This window comes from Myxine glutinosa, chromosome 11 (assembly GCF_964187855.1).
Source record: "Myxine glutinosa chromosome 11, kmMyxGlut1.1, whole genome shotgun sequence".
In the NCBI taxonomy this organism is placed as follows: Eukaryota; Metazoa; Chordata; class Myxini; order Myxiniformes; family Myxinidae; genus Myxine; species Myxine glutinosa.
In genome coordinates, this window is record NC_136271.1 from 122642720 (window position 1) to 122659573 (window position 16854).

The following is a 16854-nucleotide window of genomic DNA, read 5'->3' on the forward strand; positions in this document are numbered from 1 at the left end:
TATGTGGGATTGGCAAAAAGACTGTGTGGAGCATATGGAATTCCATGCCAAACTTGGGGGAGGTCTTCAATCATCTCTCACATGCACCAGCGGAAGTAACAGATGATGACATGGACAACATAGAGAGGTTCTTCGTTGTTCTGTACAGTAGAACTTCCCCTCTGAAGAAAGTGAACGAAGCACGCAAGCAGCTGTTTGCTCAGGGAAATCGGCAATCGGAAAATATTCCACCGACAAAAGAGGCACTGCGTCAACATGTGAAGAGGGCAGTCTTTCAGGCCGGTCACATCTGGGGACAGTCCCAAATTGCTAACCCAGAGCTGCCTTCACCTGCAGATTGGGGATGGGCTAAAAATGCAGATGATGTCTGGCATCCATTTTGGACAGTAATGCCAGAGGCGTCAAAAGGGTGCCGAGAGCTGATCAAGTGCAAGTGTAAAAAATGGTGTGCTGGAAATTGCAAATGTTCTGCTGCTAATCTACCATGCACAGAACTATGTTTCTGCTCTGGACAATGCTTCCGAGATGAGCAGTAGGAGAAGTAAAACGGATGGAAAAAAGCTTGCAGCATGTTACGGCTGCTAACTGGTACGAAATATACTTTGAAATGAGCTCTTTGACTTGTTATATGATTTGTCAACTAGGGATCCATTGAATTGGTATTGCTTTTGCAAAGAACCCGGGATTTTCAACATTTTGTCTTGGCGGCCATATTGGAATTCAAAATGGCGGCCATACCATTTGTCAGACATTTCAAATTATTGCCTTATTGAACTCAGCATGTCAACATACCCTTGTGTACAAAATTTGAGCACCACAGGTCATTTAGAACCCAAGATAGGGATTAACATTTCGTCTTGGCAGCCATATTGGAATTCAAGATGGCGGCCTGTCCATTGGTCAGACCTCTTGGATCCGCCAATTTTTGAACTCAGCATGTCAAAATACCCCTGTATGCAAAATTTCAAACTTTCTGCCGGATGTGAACATCTCGTGCAATTTTTGTTACATATCTGCCCCACTAAAGGGAAGAATGAGAATGAAGAGGATGTGGAAGTTGGAAGAAAAACAGAGGAACAAATGAGTGGAGGTGAGCAGTGATCCTGGATTTAGGTAGTTTCACCAGAAGAGGGTTGATGGTGGACCATGTGAGCCCTGCAGAAACCTTGGGTGGTGAAGAAGGACAAAGCATCGAAAAAGCAGAGGGTGCAAGACCAGAAAGGAGGCGGTAGAAGACAGAGACCACAGACCTATCTGTGATGACAAAGTGATGGGCCCAATGGGCCCATAGATACAGATTCAGCATGGGAGATTCCAATGATTTTGAAGGCCTTGGTTTTCACAGCGTTAGGCTGAGCAAGATGTGAAGCAGGGGAACCAACCCCGAGGGAAGAGCAGTACTCCATCAAGCTACACATAAAGGCCTTGTAGGTGGATAAGAGTTCCTCGTGGTTTTTGCCTTGTGGCTTCTCTGCCCAATGCGGTGAAAATGGTGAGTGATCTTTGCCTCGCCTTGACATCATCGGCGGAAGTGGTCACAATAACCTGCACTTGATCACGTGAAATGCCAAGTTGAGTGGCGAGAGTCTGTTGAGATATAATATTGTCGCGTTCCTTGCATTTAAAATCTTTCCAAGGAACGGATAGCCGAACAAGCTGTTACTCCGAAGCATTCAGATCAAAATGTGGTGCAGGGGGGGGGGGGGGGTGGGGCGGGGGGCTGGGTGGAAGGGGAGGAGGAGGAGAATGCTGAAGAGCACCTACCTGAACGGCCTCCACCTGACGTCTTCAACCTGTATAAATTAACTCAAACAACACGGTTTTTTAAATGTACAAAAATAACAGGTTTATTCAAAGAAAATGCCGGTAACAAAGAAACGCACGATAAACTAAATTCCTAAACGGGACATCCCCACAACCAGACTTGAAAAAAGATGAAGGATAAAATAAATGGTGGATAAAATAAAGGTGTGTGGTTATTTAGTGCACTCAGCTCTGATCGCTGGTGCGTCTCGCCAGGAATCGTCCAGGCCCCGGCCCGAGCGCGCAGTCTGGACGCGTCTCTGGTGTTGGTGGGAAATCCCCTTGCTCCCGCGCTGCTAGGCCTCAGTACTCCTTCGTTCACTAGGCCGCGCCCGCTGGCATGAAGCAGGCCTTCCACGCGAATCGAACGGCCCGCGTGCAGCTCGCTCCCCCAGCCGTGCCTGTCTTCGTCGTCCTTGGTGTGAAACTGCAGCCCTCGGTCCACGGCTCGTTGACCCGCGACCACCAGCCCAATGCCGGAACACGGCTGCCTGCGTGTTCTCCCCGTGCAGGGAGCGAAACCCAACCGTCCGTTATCGCTTTTGGAACGAGAGGTAAAAGAGGGAATGTTCACTCTCAATTCCCAGACACCAGGGGAACGAGGAGGAGATGCCGGCTCACAACATTACTGCCAGACTCAAAACCTCGAAAAGGGGGGAGGAGAGGAGCAATCACGACTGTTCGCTATGGCATCCAGAACGAGAAGGGGGAAATGTCTGCCGCTTCAACTGCTTTACACGCCGCTCTGACGTCATCAGTCGTGCTTCACCAATCAGCGAGTTGCTCCCTACCAGTCCTTCTCGTCAATCAAAACCCTGACAAATCACGACTCCTTGGGGCATGGCCTCGACCTGCCCGACCTGTGCGCTTCCCAAGTCGGGGTTGTGAGCGGTAGGGCTTGAAGCATGACTTCCGGTGATCTTTTTAATTAGGGCCTTTAAATGTGGGATTCTGGCTACATGTCTATGGTGCGGTGCCAAAAAGGAAATAGGAATAAGTACAGAGGTAACGACGTACAAGGGATAATTACCCGTAATCCCTGAGCTAGTTAGCACAAGAGCCACCCTTCGTATGGCCACACGTCGCACTTAATCCAAACACACGACCTACCGGATCCCCACTTATTACCTGGTGGTTCTTTTTCTTCACGACAATCGAAGCACACGAATCTATGCAAATCTACCTGGACTAAAGTATCTCTACCCCCACAAACGTAACAATATTAATAATGGTATTAATATCACACCTTTTGCCTGTGAAGCAAAGCAACGATAAGATGTTGTCTTTGATAAGCTCATTGGTGCGTTGTTGGCAATCCGAATGCGTTTCCTTTATTGGACTCCCGCAATGCTGTTTGTCTCGCAGGGCAGTTTGTCCGGCATCACTGTCTTTAGTACACGCCTACCCCTTTGACGGACAGTAATCACATCAACACAATATTCACCATACAAAAGTTTCATTCACCGACAAATGTCGACAGGAGTACGTTCTCTGCTCTTGGAAACTCAATAACTACACACTGCTTTAACCGCACTGACAACACCATGCCACCCTCTGCCATCTTGACTAACGTAGCTCTGAGACATATATTCTGAGAATCACGAAACTTCACACACAGTGGCAGGAAGAACTAACGTGCGGACTGCGCTTTGGTTCATTCAGATATATTTACCTGTCTTTATAGGAGGGTTGAGCCTGGTGTTGGCTTAGCGGTTAGGGTGCCGGCTTGGGATCCTAGGATCCTGGGTTTGAATCCCGGTCGATCGCTGAATTAACACCAGGGGGGTTGACTCAGCCTGTCATCCTTCCGAGGTCAGCAAATTTGAGTACCAGTTTACTGGTAATTCCCTGTGTGTCGCAAGAGGCGACTAACAGGGTTGGCGGCAGGAAGGGCATCCGGCCATAAAACATTGCTTCAAAAAAGGGGACCACAGTGCCCGAAAAAGGCCAACCCCTGCCCTGCGGAGAAAATGGCCTCTAAAGGTGGTTCTTTTCTTTATAGGAGGGATTACCTTTCAAACGTCCTCACATTTACCAAATCTCTAACATATTTGTGTTTCCACGTTTATCCAACAACCGTTTCCCTGGTTCATGAATAGGACTTACCTGCTCGTAGCATTTGTTATGAGCCACAAAGAATTTCCCATCAAAAGACTCTTCTGTGACCAACACACGTTGTCTCTGCCCAATCTGTATCACATTCAAAACACAACATCGATTTGTAATCTCAAAATAACATTTCACAACATTATTTAAAAATAATATCCCTTGGTGGTAATCAAACAACCAAAGATAACTTATCCTTCATGTAGTGCTGTTACCACCTGTTGATGACATTTTCATCGTTACTTTCCTAACTCTGGAGGCAATGGGATGCTCACAACTGGAAATCATATAACGCATTCATCTGGACAGGTATCCTCTGTATTTCAAGGTGTTGCTAAAACTGGCTTTAATCAAGGCAAATAATCGAAAAAAAAAATTCAGCGTATTGACGCACAATGGCATGCTATCGATGACAAGCGTTACGCCTAGGTCCCCCGTCGGTGAAGTGATGCGAGTTGACATCACTCAACGCAAGGCGGCCATCTTGGATTTTGACGTGGCGACCCAATTTTCAATAGCGTTCTCCCTTATGCGTAGATACATCCACACACCAGATTAGAAGTTGGTACTTCGCTTATTTTTCAAGATATTCCGCTCACAAGGTTCAGACATACATGGCGGCGGCCATCTTGGATTTTGACGTGGCGACCCAATTTTCAACAGCGGTCTTCCTTATGCCGAGATACACCCACACACCAGATTAAACGTTGGTACTTCGCTTATTTTTCAAGATATTCAGCTCACAAGGTTCAGACATACATGGCATCAGATATACATGGCGGCGGCCATCTTGGATTTTGACGTGGGTTGCACCCACACACCAAATTCGAATGCGGTCCTTCGCTTATGCACGCAAGCACGCCCGCACACACGCACGGACGGACGGACGGACGGACGGAGGGGAAAACCATAGTCCCCCTTTCGCTCTGCGGTGCGACGGGGGACAAAAATAACTAAAGCACTTTACAAAGAAAGTAAATGTAGGAAGAACACAAATTACAAAGTACTGTAAAAGGATGGGATTGTAAGAGAGTTTGTAAACAATCATTAATGAAACTTTGTGGAAGTTACAGAATTGATCAAATGTAAAAATTCTTGATCCCCGGAATTCCTTATCATAGGACGAGGAACTACGAGGAAATTCCCGTTGTTTGAACGCAGATTTCCTGCTGGGGTGTCGGTATGACCAATGAGAAATATGCGCAGGAATCAATTTGTGTTTGGTTGGAAGCAATGCTGTTTAAGACCTTGGTGGTCTTGATCCCAAATGAGGTAGCAATGATAAAAGTTTGGATTACTTACGAAGTTGCCTCATGGGAAGATTTCCATTACTTTGCTATATTAAAATGGCGTAGCATAGAGGTTACAATACACTCCACAACTTAAAATGTTTCTATGCCAAAAACCTGTCACAATACAACGGATGTCAGCACAAAAACATTTTGTTTAGCCCTGTACTCGACCATGTCTCTAACACCCCTACGTGACAAAAACATCTCGTTCAGCCCTGTACTCCACCACGTGTCACCACGAAAAAGGAATCTGAGCAACTTATATGATCTTTGGAAGATCTTGTAAGAAGTTTGGAACACCATTCCACAAGGGTTTAACAAAATTATGAGGCCTGGTAATGCCTGCCCCCTAATCCATTTCTCCAAAACAGGTAAAGGTATTGAAATGAAACAAAGCGCAGTCTGCACATTAGTTATTTTCCTGTCACTGATTGAGAAGTTTTGTGATTGTGACACTCGATGTCTCAATGCTACATTAGGCAAGATATCAGAGGGTAGTGTGACGTTGTCAGTGCTGTTTAAATGTGAAGTGCTGGAGATGAGAGTTGAGATGAGATGAGAGTTGGGATGACTGACTGAAGATGTGATGAGATGAGAGTTGGGATGACTGACTGAAGATGTGATGAGATGAGAGTTGGGATGACTGACTGTGTGGGCTGCGGGGATGATTATGTTGTGTGGACTGCGGAGATGATTATGTTGTGAAATAAATATGCAACATGTCACAATAAAGATTTGTGTTTGTATCTGTTTTCGTTGCATTTGAATATCTTTTCCTGTTTTGAAGAAACAAAGAAAAGGAGGGACTACTTTTCAACACACCCTCATATTTTAGCGTACCCAGAATAATTCCAATGTTTTTGAAGGAAAATAATGTATATACTCGATATTAGTTAATATCGATGTATATATTTGTCCAAGTTTTGTTGTTTGAATAAGAGTTTCTTTTTTTTACATGAAGGTGTATTTGCATTGAACGCAAAGTTTAGTTTCCTTATGCATCAGAGCAGAAAAATGTAAACTGTCCATGACTTTTGCACAGCAATGTGTAACATGTAATACTGGAAGGCCGGAGGAAATTGCCTGGCTAGTGATAGAGATTGATTTCTCCCTGTGCCGTGTAATTGTGTCTGAATGGAGGGTCCCTCACCTTAGCCTTATACTTACCTCAACTTTCATTTTGATTGCTTTACATATATTTTCATTAAACCATTATTTGTTGCATTTTACTTTTGTGTCGCGTTTGTTTACTTGTCTGTGGGTTCGTGTAATAAACCCCGTGGCGGCCGTCCGTTCAGCTAAGGCTTCGGGGCCTTTCCCGCACGCGAAAAGATAATCCCGCAAAGTTTCGAAATACACCTCGGAGTTAACTGTTTGACTATCTGTCCAAGGCTGGTCATCATTGGCCATGGACTTGACAATATTTAAAGATCGGGCCCATGAGGGTGGTACGATCAACAAAATAACACCTCAATAGATCGGGCCCAATAACACCCGCAAGGCTAACCCCCGCTTTAGCAGGGAAAATGGTCTTAAAATGTCTGTTGTTGTTGTTGTTGTTGTTGTAATAGTAGGTGGACTAACCTATGGTGGAACGTCGTGGTTTTATTTTTTAATCAGGAGAATCAGGAAAGTGGGAGAAAGTGGAAAGAAAGTGGCTTCCTTTTCGAAGCTGCTCCATGCGCTCACGCTTTCGAAGCTAAGTGATATTTCTCAATTGTGTTTTTGTCGAGACTGTATCTATCTTTCGGTGTATGTACCTATAGCGTATCTTTTGGAAAATTTTCGGTGCTAATTTTTCGTACATGTATACACAATCGTCGGTTAATGGTATCGAGTATTCTGCGGCCTAGTACTCGTAGGCTTAGACTACCGTAACGTCTCCGACCTTGTGGTTTGTTTTTCTCTCAGCGATTCGTCGAATGCGCTGAAATTATTTTCGTTCTCTGTTTCGTACCAGTCGTTCACCCCGTACCTCCTTGTTTAATATCTGTACTCACAAAAAAAAAAAAAAAAAAAACCCCCAAAAAAATATTTCCTTCCCAGGTCTTATTCGTTTATTTGTAGTTCTTTTTGTTCGTTCGTTCTTCGTTCGCGATCACGCGGTTAGAAATGTATAATCTCTCCCCTGAACAACTATTTTCTCTCATATATTATAACACCCTTTTCTTCTTTTCCTACAAAAGGATGCTTTCGTCTTGCTCACCAAATCTATTCATTCCAAAAAATATATATAATACCATCTCTTACAGTTCCTCCTTTCTACATTCCCTAAATTATCCAGAACTCCATCCCTCATCCAGTGCCCTCAAACGTATTTTTAACTCGAAGGTCTCAAACTCATTTTGCAAAAAATGTTCGTTTCCCATGAATCGTACACTTTTCAAAATCCAATCTCACCCCTCCCCTCCAAATCCTCCCCGTCACCCGTCCCTTTCAAATCTCCCCCCTTGCCCCTTCCCTCCCCTCCCTCCTAAACTCCCCCCACACCCCTCCCCTCCGAGACTCACCCTCGCTCCTCCCCTCCCCTCTCACCCCTCCTCCTCAAAGCATCCTCCCTGCTTCTTCCTCCTTCCAACTTTCACCTTCATCTCCCCAAACCTTCTGCCTTGCTCTTCCCCCTCCTCAAATAACACCTCACTGTGCCTCACCCAATCTCCATCAAACCTTTTGTCCGCCCCATTCTTCCCTTTCTCCAAGCTATTCTGAAATCTCTGACACACCTTCAACAGCTCTCCCTACCTCTTCCTCCTCTTCCACATCTTACCCTACCCCTCCCGCCCCCCCTGTTCTGGACCCGATGCTCCCCCTTCCTCTTCATCAACGGTATGGACCTCAAACATCCGGGGCCTTCGCTCAAACTTGACTGACCTCTCCATACAGGTTGCTTCTGACAAACCAGATGTGATCTGCTTAACAGAAACTTTCCTCCTTCATGATGTCTCTGATGCCTTGTAGTCCTTGAGCCAACCGGCCATTTTTTGAAGTGAATGCTCCGGGGGTAGGGGGGGGGGGGGGGGGAGTAATTCTCATTATGATTTTCCATTAGACCAATGTCTCAAGTGTCAGAAAAGGTGTGATGGACATCTGAGAACGGTAGCTTAGTGCCCGGATGGACGCCATCTTTGAAACCACCCAGCTCGAAAATGCCCATTTGGTGGGGTACATTGTTGCACGTGTATCTGGACTTCTATACTAGCTATCGATGTGCGGTTGACGACTAAATATACGTCCGATGTGTACCGTCTAAATAAAAAATAATATGAAGCATTTTGTTTTAGATTAATTATTATAAAAATCAATTATCGAAAAAAAATCATATATTTTTCAATATTTTATTATTAGACTTGTACTTTTTTTAGTGAAACAACACTGGTATGATTTTCCAAATTATGCATTGTGCTACACCGTTTATCTGTCTATAAAAATAACTCAAAAACTAAAACATATCCACCACGAGTGTACACAAAAAATATATGAAAAGGCATGCACTTTCCACAAACCGAAACTATGTCAGTTGGAATTTCCCGCCGATAATCAACCCACAGAACCCAGTGCCGAAAGTGACGTCAGTCTATTCTATATCTATATTCTATATCTCAGTCTGAGATTTGTTGCGGTGACCTGATTAATTTCTGAGGGGGGGGTGGGGGGGGTGGGTGGCTTAAGAACTAAAAGTGAACATGTTAGATGGCGCCACATACAACTCTATTATAGAGTTGTATTGTGGCGCCATCTAACATGTTCACTGACTTGGATGAGTATGTCTATGTAAGCTGGCGAGCTTTTCGGATATCGGAGTAATCTAACGTCAGTCTTTTTGTTCTTTCAGCTGAGATGGCCGGTGTCGAGGCGAAACGGGCGAAGATTGAACCTGAGTCCGGAACGTGCATCCTGTGCAGCAAGAAGTCGCCACTCTCTGAACTAAGCAAGGCAGCGGGCAACAGTTCTTGGAAGACATTGTGTGACGCAGCCGCAGTTAGAAACTTTTATCCAATTCTAAAGCTAGTCCAAGAAGGCGCAGTTGAACTTCCTAATATTCCAATATTATACCATAGGGCTTGTAGATCAGACTTCACTCACAAAAACCACCTAGCTACTTTGACCAATGCAGCTAGAAGTTCTTCAGTTGATACTGGCGATGCGGTGCGACGGCGATCATCACGGGAAGAGACAGGATCAACTTCAACGGTCTACGATGATAAATGCATTTTTTGCCAGCGTGCTTCAAAATTCATAAAAGGCAGTCGTACCCGTGAAACAGTTGTCTTGGCTGTTGAACTTCGAGCAGATAAGACAATAAGAGATGCTGCGACAGCTCGCAATGATGAGAGAGTTTTGGCATTGACTACACGAGATATGGTTGCAGCTGAGGCTCACTACCACTTCTCCTGCTATAGAAACTACACACGGCCCCAAAAACCTCAAGTAGAAACTGACATTGAAGATAATATCGAGAAAAAAGAAATGATACGATGTATATTCAATTTCATTCGCACTGACTTGTTCTTGAACCCGAGGATTGTTCCAATAGTTGATGTTGCAACAGATATCCTGTCTTCAGATACATTTTCAGTTGATGTTCGTGACTCCATCAAGAAGAATCTGCAGCGCACATTACAAAGAGAGTTTGGAGAATCGCTCATCTTCTTCAATGTGAAACACCGTGTATACTTGATGCCCGATAATCTGACAAAGCGAGAGATTGCTGCAGAGTGCGTAAACCTGAAAGCAGAAGTGAAAGCATTTGAACGAACGGACGGTGAAAGTAACATTGTGCGTGCAGCTACTTCACTGCGACACCAGATCAAAGATGCTCATTACAATGAACGTTGGCCGCCTCAGCCAGCAGAACTCACTTCAGATTACGTGAAGATACCAGATTCTCTTCGTGTATTTCTGCATACTTTGATTTGCGGGAGTGGGGGTAGCTCTGCGCGTGCCGACACACTGGTATGGTCGATGGCTCAAGATATCATCAATGCTGTACACCGGGGTACCATCAGAACATCGAAGCATGTCCTACTTCCGTGGGTCATGAAAACGCTCACCGGTAATACAGAGGTCATCAGAATATTGAATCGACTCGGGCACGGATGTTCGTACACAGTTCTGGAAGAAATCGAGACAGCGCTATGCATAGACAAATTAGCAAGTGTGGAGAAAGATACAGTACCACTTCCGTCACATGTGCACCCTTCGGTCCCGACTGTATTAGCATTCGATAACATCGACAGGCTAGAGGAATCGCTGAGTGGTGGCGGAACATCGCATCGCGTCAACGGTATCATCGTCCAACCGAAGTCGCAGTCGTGTTTGCCGCCCCAACCTCCATCGGCAGTATCCAAAGCAGATAAGAAGCGATCTATCCCGTCATCCAGCGATTTAGTTCCAATATACAGCGGTGGGAAACGAGAGGGCCCACCTGCAATCAAGCCTGCAGATCTTTCTGACACTCTTGCAGGCGCAACATCCCTTGCGCAGCGCCGAAATCACGTATGGATTATGACTCGCATGCTGGAACCATGCGACCAGACAATCAGTTCGTGGACTGGTTTCAACATCATGACTAGAGATCGTGTTCAGGTGACGGAAGATGTAGTTGGCTACCTGCCGACTATAAACGCGCCTGCCACAGATATGGCAACAGTGCAAGAAATCCTCAGAGAAGCTCTGAACATCATGTCATCACTTCAGCTTGAGCGTATACCGGTGGTGCTAGACCAGGCACTATTTGCTAAGGCGACCGAAATAGCATGGAAAGATGTCGATCGATATGGAAGAATCGTGCTCATGATGGGGAACTTCCATACCATCTGTAACTTCATGTCGAGCATTGGGAAAATGTTTGGAGATGCAGGCCTTCGGGATGTAGCTGTTGAGTCAGGAGTAATTGCTGAAGGTTCCATCAACAGGGTTCTGGAAGGCAAGCAATACAACCGTGCTGTGCGACTCCACAAGTTGATGTACGAGGCACTAATGCGCATCATTTGGAAGGGCTTCCAGGTGTGGATAGAAAGCAATCATCCTGACAAGGAACCCCAGATTCGAAGCACTGACCTCAAAATTCGCAGCATCAAGGAGGATGTTTGCCACGAGACTCTCGCTGCTGCTCTCGATGATGATTCATGTGTACAGAGCTTTGACATGTTCGCGAAATACCTACATTTTCTGCGAACCAAACATGGAGACCTGGCTCGCTTCTGGATGATGTATATTGATATGGTAGAGACCCTGCTGGGGTTGATTCGTGCGGATAGAGAAGGCGACTGGATGCTTCACTTGGCTTGTGTCAGAAGAGTGATCCCTTGGTGTTTCGCAATGAACAAGGTGAACTATGCTCGATATCTACCAGTGTACTATGCACAGATGACGCAACTCCACGAAACATGCCCCGAGTTGTACAGGCATTTCAATCAAGGCTACTTCTCCGTACAGCTTAGACCAGGGAATCCATTTGCCAGAATCGCTGTTGATCAGACAACAGAAGAAACAGTAAACAAAGATACGCAAACAGCTGGAGGAACACGAGGTTTTAGTCTTCGACAAGGGGCTGTGTCACGATACTATCTAACTGCAGAAAATCGGGCTACTGCACTGAGGCAACTACGAGAAACTATCCTTGTGAATGGCAGCGACACATCTCACGCCAAGCACCCTGACTTGTCTACTTCTCGCATCAAACGTGATGAGTCTGGCGTCACAGCTATCTGTGATCTACTGGAAAATGACTGGACCAATCCATTCGCCGATGATCCGTCATGTCTTCTCAGTATATCTACCGGAGCGGCTGCGAGGGAGGACGTTTCTAATGACCTACTCAACACCCTGCAAAAGGGGGAAGCGGCGTATCAAAGCTTCCAGAAACGTCTTGAAGAGGGAACAGGCTTTCATGACACATTGAACAAGCTAAACTTGAAGACCTTTGGTAAGATCAAGCAGAAAGTTGTGAAGGGCACAAACAAGGAGATCGTCCTGAGAGCTGACAGACAACTGTTTGCCACCATGATACTCATCGCCAAGACAAGGAACCTCGACATGCAACTTGTCCTTTGTCACCCACTAGGGCCGTTACCATGGTCTTTGGCAAACGTTGATGGGTCAATGAAAAAAACGAACAAAGCTGCACTTGCGAAACACATGGAAGGTCTTGTGGAACCAGCCGAGAACGTTGACAAGCGAAGTGCAACAATAATTGATGCGATGGCTCTCATACAAAAGATGCATGGCGAGAACGACACGTTCGAAGAACTATCTGACCGCATCCTTGCTGCAGCGCTTCACGCTGGTCAAGGCAGTGAGCGCATCGATGTTGTCTTTGACACATACACAGAAGAATCCATCAAAGCAGCTGAGCGTGTGAACCGCGGTTCAAATGAAGGCATCAGTTTCAGCGAGATCAGACCCGCACACAAAATCATGAACTGGCGGCGTCTCCTTGCTTGCAGCCAGACAAAGGAGAAACTGGTTGTGTTTCTGGCGGAGTCGTGGAAACATGAAACAAATCGCGAAAAGCTAGGCAACAGAACACTGTATGTCACCTGTGGTGAAAAATGTCTGGTACTGACCCGCGATAGGTGGAAGTTGGTGCAAGCACTCGAATGTAGCCACGAGGAAGCAGACACGCGTATGTTTCTCCACGCAAAGCACGCCGCTACCCACTACAAGACGATCATCTTAGTGGCAGATGACACCGACGTTCTGATCATCAGTCTTCATCTCAGCAGAACCATCGATAGTCAGCTCTTCATCAGACGAGGAACAAAGGTTCGAGTCAGAATGATCGACGTTGGAAAGTTGGCTGCGGTATTGGGGTCTGGAGTTTGCAGTGCATTGCCAGGGCTTCATGCATGGAGCGGGTGTGACACTGTGAGTGCTCTGGCTAGCCAAGGAAAGATAAAGGCTTTGAAGCTTGTGCAAGCGAATGAGCTGTATCTTCAAGCATTCACAGATCTGGGATCTTCGTGGAATGTACCAACAGACGTCTTCAATAGCATTCAGGCCTTCACGTGTCAGCTGTACGCCAAGAACACGAAGATCGTCGGTGTTAATTCGCTCCGTTATCACATGTTCTGTGCAAAGAAGGGCCAGATCGAATCTGGACAATTGCCGCCTTGTGAAGACTCCTTGATGCAGCATACGCTTAGGGCCAACTATCAGGCGGCTATCTGGCGACGCAGCCTTGAAAACCTACCAGACGTCCCAACACCATCAGCAGGACATGGTTGGGAACTCGATGATGGCGGTTCGCTCACAATCCGATGGATGGCGGGTCTACCAGCTCCAGATGTCGTCTTGAATCTCATCTCATGCACATGCAGAAGGACGTGTCGACCGTCAGATTGCTCCTGCGTACTGAATGGGTTGAAGTGCACTGTTGTGTGTAAGCTGCAGGGATGCTCCAACATGGTGCAGGATGATGCTATCGTGGCTCAGGATGCCAATGACTCTGATGGCGACTCTGATGATTAACTTTGTGTGCACTGTATATTGTATAGCATATGTTGTTCTCTATTATAATGCAGGCCAAATTGCCTGAAAATCTTTATAGACAGATAAACGGTTTAGCAAAATGTATAATTTGGAAGATCATACCGGTGTTATTTGACTAAAACATGACATGTTCAATGATACCTCCGCTTGCTTATTAGGAATATACATCGTATGGTGTTAAAATCAGCTCCATACGTCTTTCCAAACTCTAGTAATGAATAATTAATATAATTGGCGGCCATTTTGAAATCCAAGATGGCCACCAAAGTGCAGATTTCCTATGTAACAATTTCCGCCTGCTTATTAGATATCGTATGGTGTTAAAATCCTCTCCGTACGACATTCCTAACTTGCGTTATCGTCAGAATAGATAATGCCAGCGGCGGCCTAAGTCATTTTATGCCTCTTTACATTTATTTGTTGTAAACTCGTGGTGGATGATATGTTTTAGTTTTTGAGTTATTTTTATAGACAGATAAACGGTGTAGCACAATGCATAATTTGGAAAATCATACCAGTGTTGTTTCACTAAAAAAAGTACAAGTCTAATAATAAAATATTGAAAAATATATGATTTTTTTTCGATAATTGATTTTTATAATAATTAATCTAAAACAAAATGCTTCATATTATTTTTTATTTAGACGGTACACATCGGACGTATATTTAGTCGTCAACCGCACATCGATAGCTAGTATAGAAGTCCAGATACACGTGCAACAATGTACCCCACCAAATGGGCATTTTCGAGCTGGGTGGTTTCAAAGATGGCGTCCATCCGGGCACTAAGCTACCGTTCTCAGATGTCCATCACACCTTTTCTGACACTTGAGACATTGGTCTAATGGAAAATCATAATGAGAATTACTCCCCCCGCCGGAGCATTACTTTTGGTCTGGCTCAAGGACTATTGGTATCTCTCCCAGGTTACTCCCTCCTCCGGTATGATAGACATGAGCCTCGTCCTGGAGGTGGGGTTGCTATCTTTATAAAAAACTCTCTTCCTCACTCGCCCTCCACTGCCCTCTCTCCACCTCACCCCCAGGAATACCTTTGGCTACGGCTTCCCCTTCGCTCCCACCTTTTGTTCATATGTGTGTTGTACCGTCCACCAATCAGCGATGACTCCATCTATATCTCACTGTCTGATAATATGGACCAACTTCTATCTACCCATCCCAACTCTCTCTTCCTCATATGTGGTGATTTCAATTGTCACCATGTCAGTTGGCTGGGTGTGGGTACCTCTCTCACCAGCCATGGCTCTTCAGCAAAGGACTTCTGCGACTCACTGGGACCGACACAATCTGTCAATTTCCCGACCCGGATCTCAGTCAACGGAGCATCTTCTCTTCTGGATTTGGTTATGACAAACTTCCCTGAAAATGTCTGCTGCTCTTCTTCTGCTCCAATCGGCTCATCTGATCATGTGCTTGTCAAAGTGGACATCTCTCTGACCATTCTCAGAGAGCCTCCTCAGCGTCGACGAGTCTGGCATTTCACTCAGGCCAACTGGCACGGTCTTCAAGCAGCCATCAATCATCTGGACTGGTCTCCCATCTCTACCGCCTCTGACATCAACTCATCCTGGGAATTCTTCCAAAGCAAATTGCTCTCTCTCATGCACAGATTTATCCCATCTCGTTTTCAGTTGTCATACCCTTCCTCCCGTCCATGGTACACGGAATCTTGTGGTGAGGCTGTTGCCCAGAAACAACTTGCTTTCGTCTCCTGGAAAGCAAATCCAACGGAAGGAAATCTCATTTCCTTTCACAAAGCCCGAAACAAGTGTGTGTCCACCCTCAGGAGAGCCAGGAAACAATATCTCACCATTCTCAAGACCGAACTCTCTTATCTGTCTCCCTCTTCCAAATCCTGGTGGCGTCTGGTCAAATCTGTTTCTGGTGTTTGTTCCCCCTCCATCCCCTCCCTCACCTCAAACGGCTTAACGGCTGACTCTGCACGTGAAAAAGCTGAATGCCTCAACTCTGTGTTTGCCTCTAAATCTTGTGTCCCAAACCCATCCCTCTCTGTACCCACCGTACCCAGTTGTACCCAGCTGCTCCTGGACTCTGTGTCCTTTCCTCCTGACAAGGTGGAAAAGTTTCTGTCAACCCTCGACTCTGATTCTGCAACTGGTCCTGACGGCATCAGCCCACGGGTCCTAAAATCATGTTCTTCTGCTCTTTCACTCCCTCTTTCTGTTCTCTTCACCCTCTCTTTTGCTCAAGGTCATCTGCCATCTGCTTGGAAATCAGCCAACATCACCGCTTTGCACAAAAAAGGTGCAAAAACAGATCCCAGCAACTACAGACCAATCAGCCTTCTCCAATTATCAGCAAAGTCATGGAATCCATCATTGCTTCAGATATTAAATCTTTCCTCTTCTCCAATGGCTTGATCTCTGTTCATCAATTTGGTTTCCGACCTGGTCATTCTACTCTGGACATGCTGCTTCTGCTGTCTCAACAATGGATGGAGGTCCTCAATGCCAAACAGGAAATCAGAGCTGTCTCCCTTGACATTTCACGTGCCTTCGATACGGTCTGGCACCCTGCTCTGCTCTCCAAACTCTCCTCCTATGGTATCCATGGAAATGTCCACGCATGGCTTGCGGACTTCCTCTCTGGTCGTAGTCAACGTGTGGCCCTGAATGGATTTCTCTCATCTCCCCTTCCTGTTCAGCCTGGAGTTCCCCAAGGCAGTGTTCTGGGCCCTGTGCTTTTTCTGGTCTTGATCAATGATCTCTCCGACTCTCTGGAAAATCCTCTCCATCTCTTTGCTGATGACTCCACTCTCAGCCGCTCCATTCCTCTTCCCTCAGATCGGCAGTCTGCAGCCTCCTCACTCTCTGAAGACCTGGACAAAATCACAGACTGGTCAAACAAGTGGAACATGTCTTTCAATCCTGACAAATCCCACACTCTTACTATGTCTCTCCGTAAAGACCGACTGGACAACCCTCCCATCTACTTTCTCAACAATCCTCTCCAAGAAGTTCTGTCGCTCAAGCTTTTGGGTCTCACTATCTGCCATGATCTTTCTTGGGAAAACCACATTTCCAAGCTGGCCTCCAAAGCCAGTCGCCGACTGGGCATCTTCCGTCGTGCGAAGTCCTTCCTTGGCACACCTGAGCTCCTCACCACATACAAGGCTTTCA

General features: G+C 45.9%; 1 protein-coding gene across 4 annotated transcripts in view; it reads right to left on the minus strand.

Moving 5' to 3' along the window:
• The window catches only part of CDKAL1 (CDKAL1 threonylcarbamoyladenosine tRNA methylthiotransferase), a 612415-nt gene that overhangs the window by 15470 nt on the left and 580091 nt on the right, over positions 1 to 16854 (minus strand). For all 4 annotated transcript variants that reach the window (XM_078787090.1, XM_078787091.1, XM_068131113.2 and 1 more), the window contains one exon: positions 3910 to 3993. In XM_078787090.1, the coding sequence (XP_078643216.1) occupies positions 3910 to 3993 (84 nt within the window). The remainder of the gene's footprint in view (positions 1 to 3909; positions 3994 to 16854) is intronic.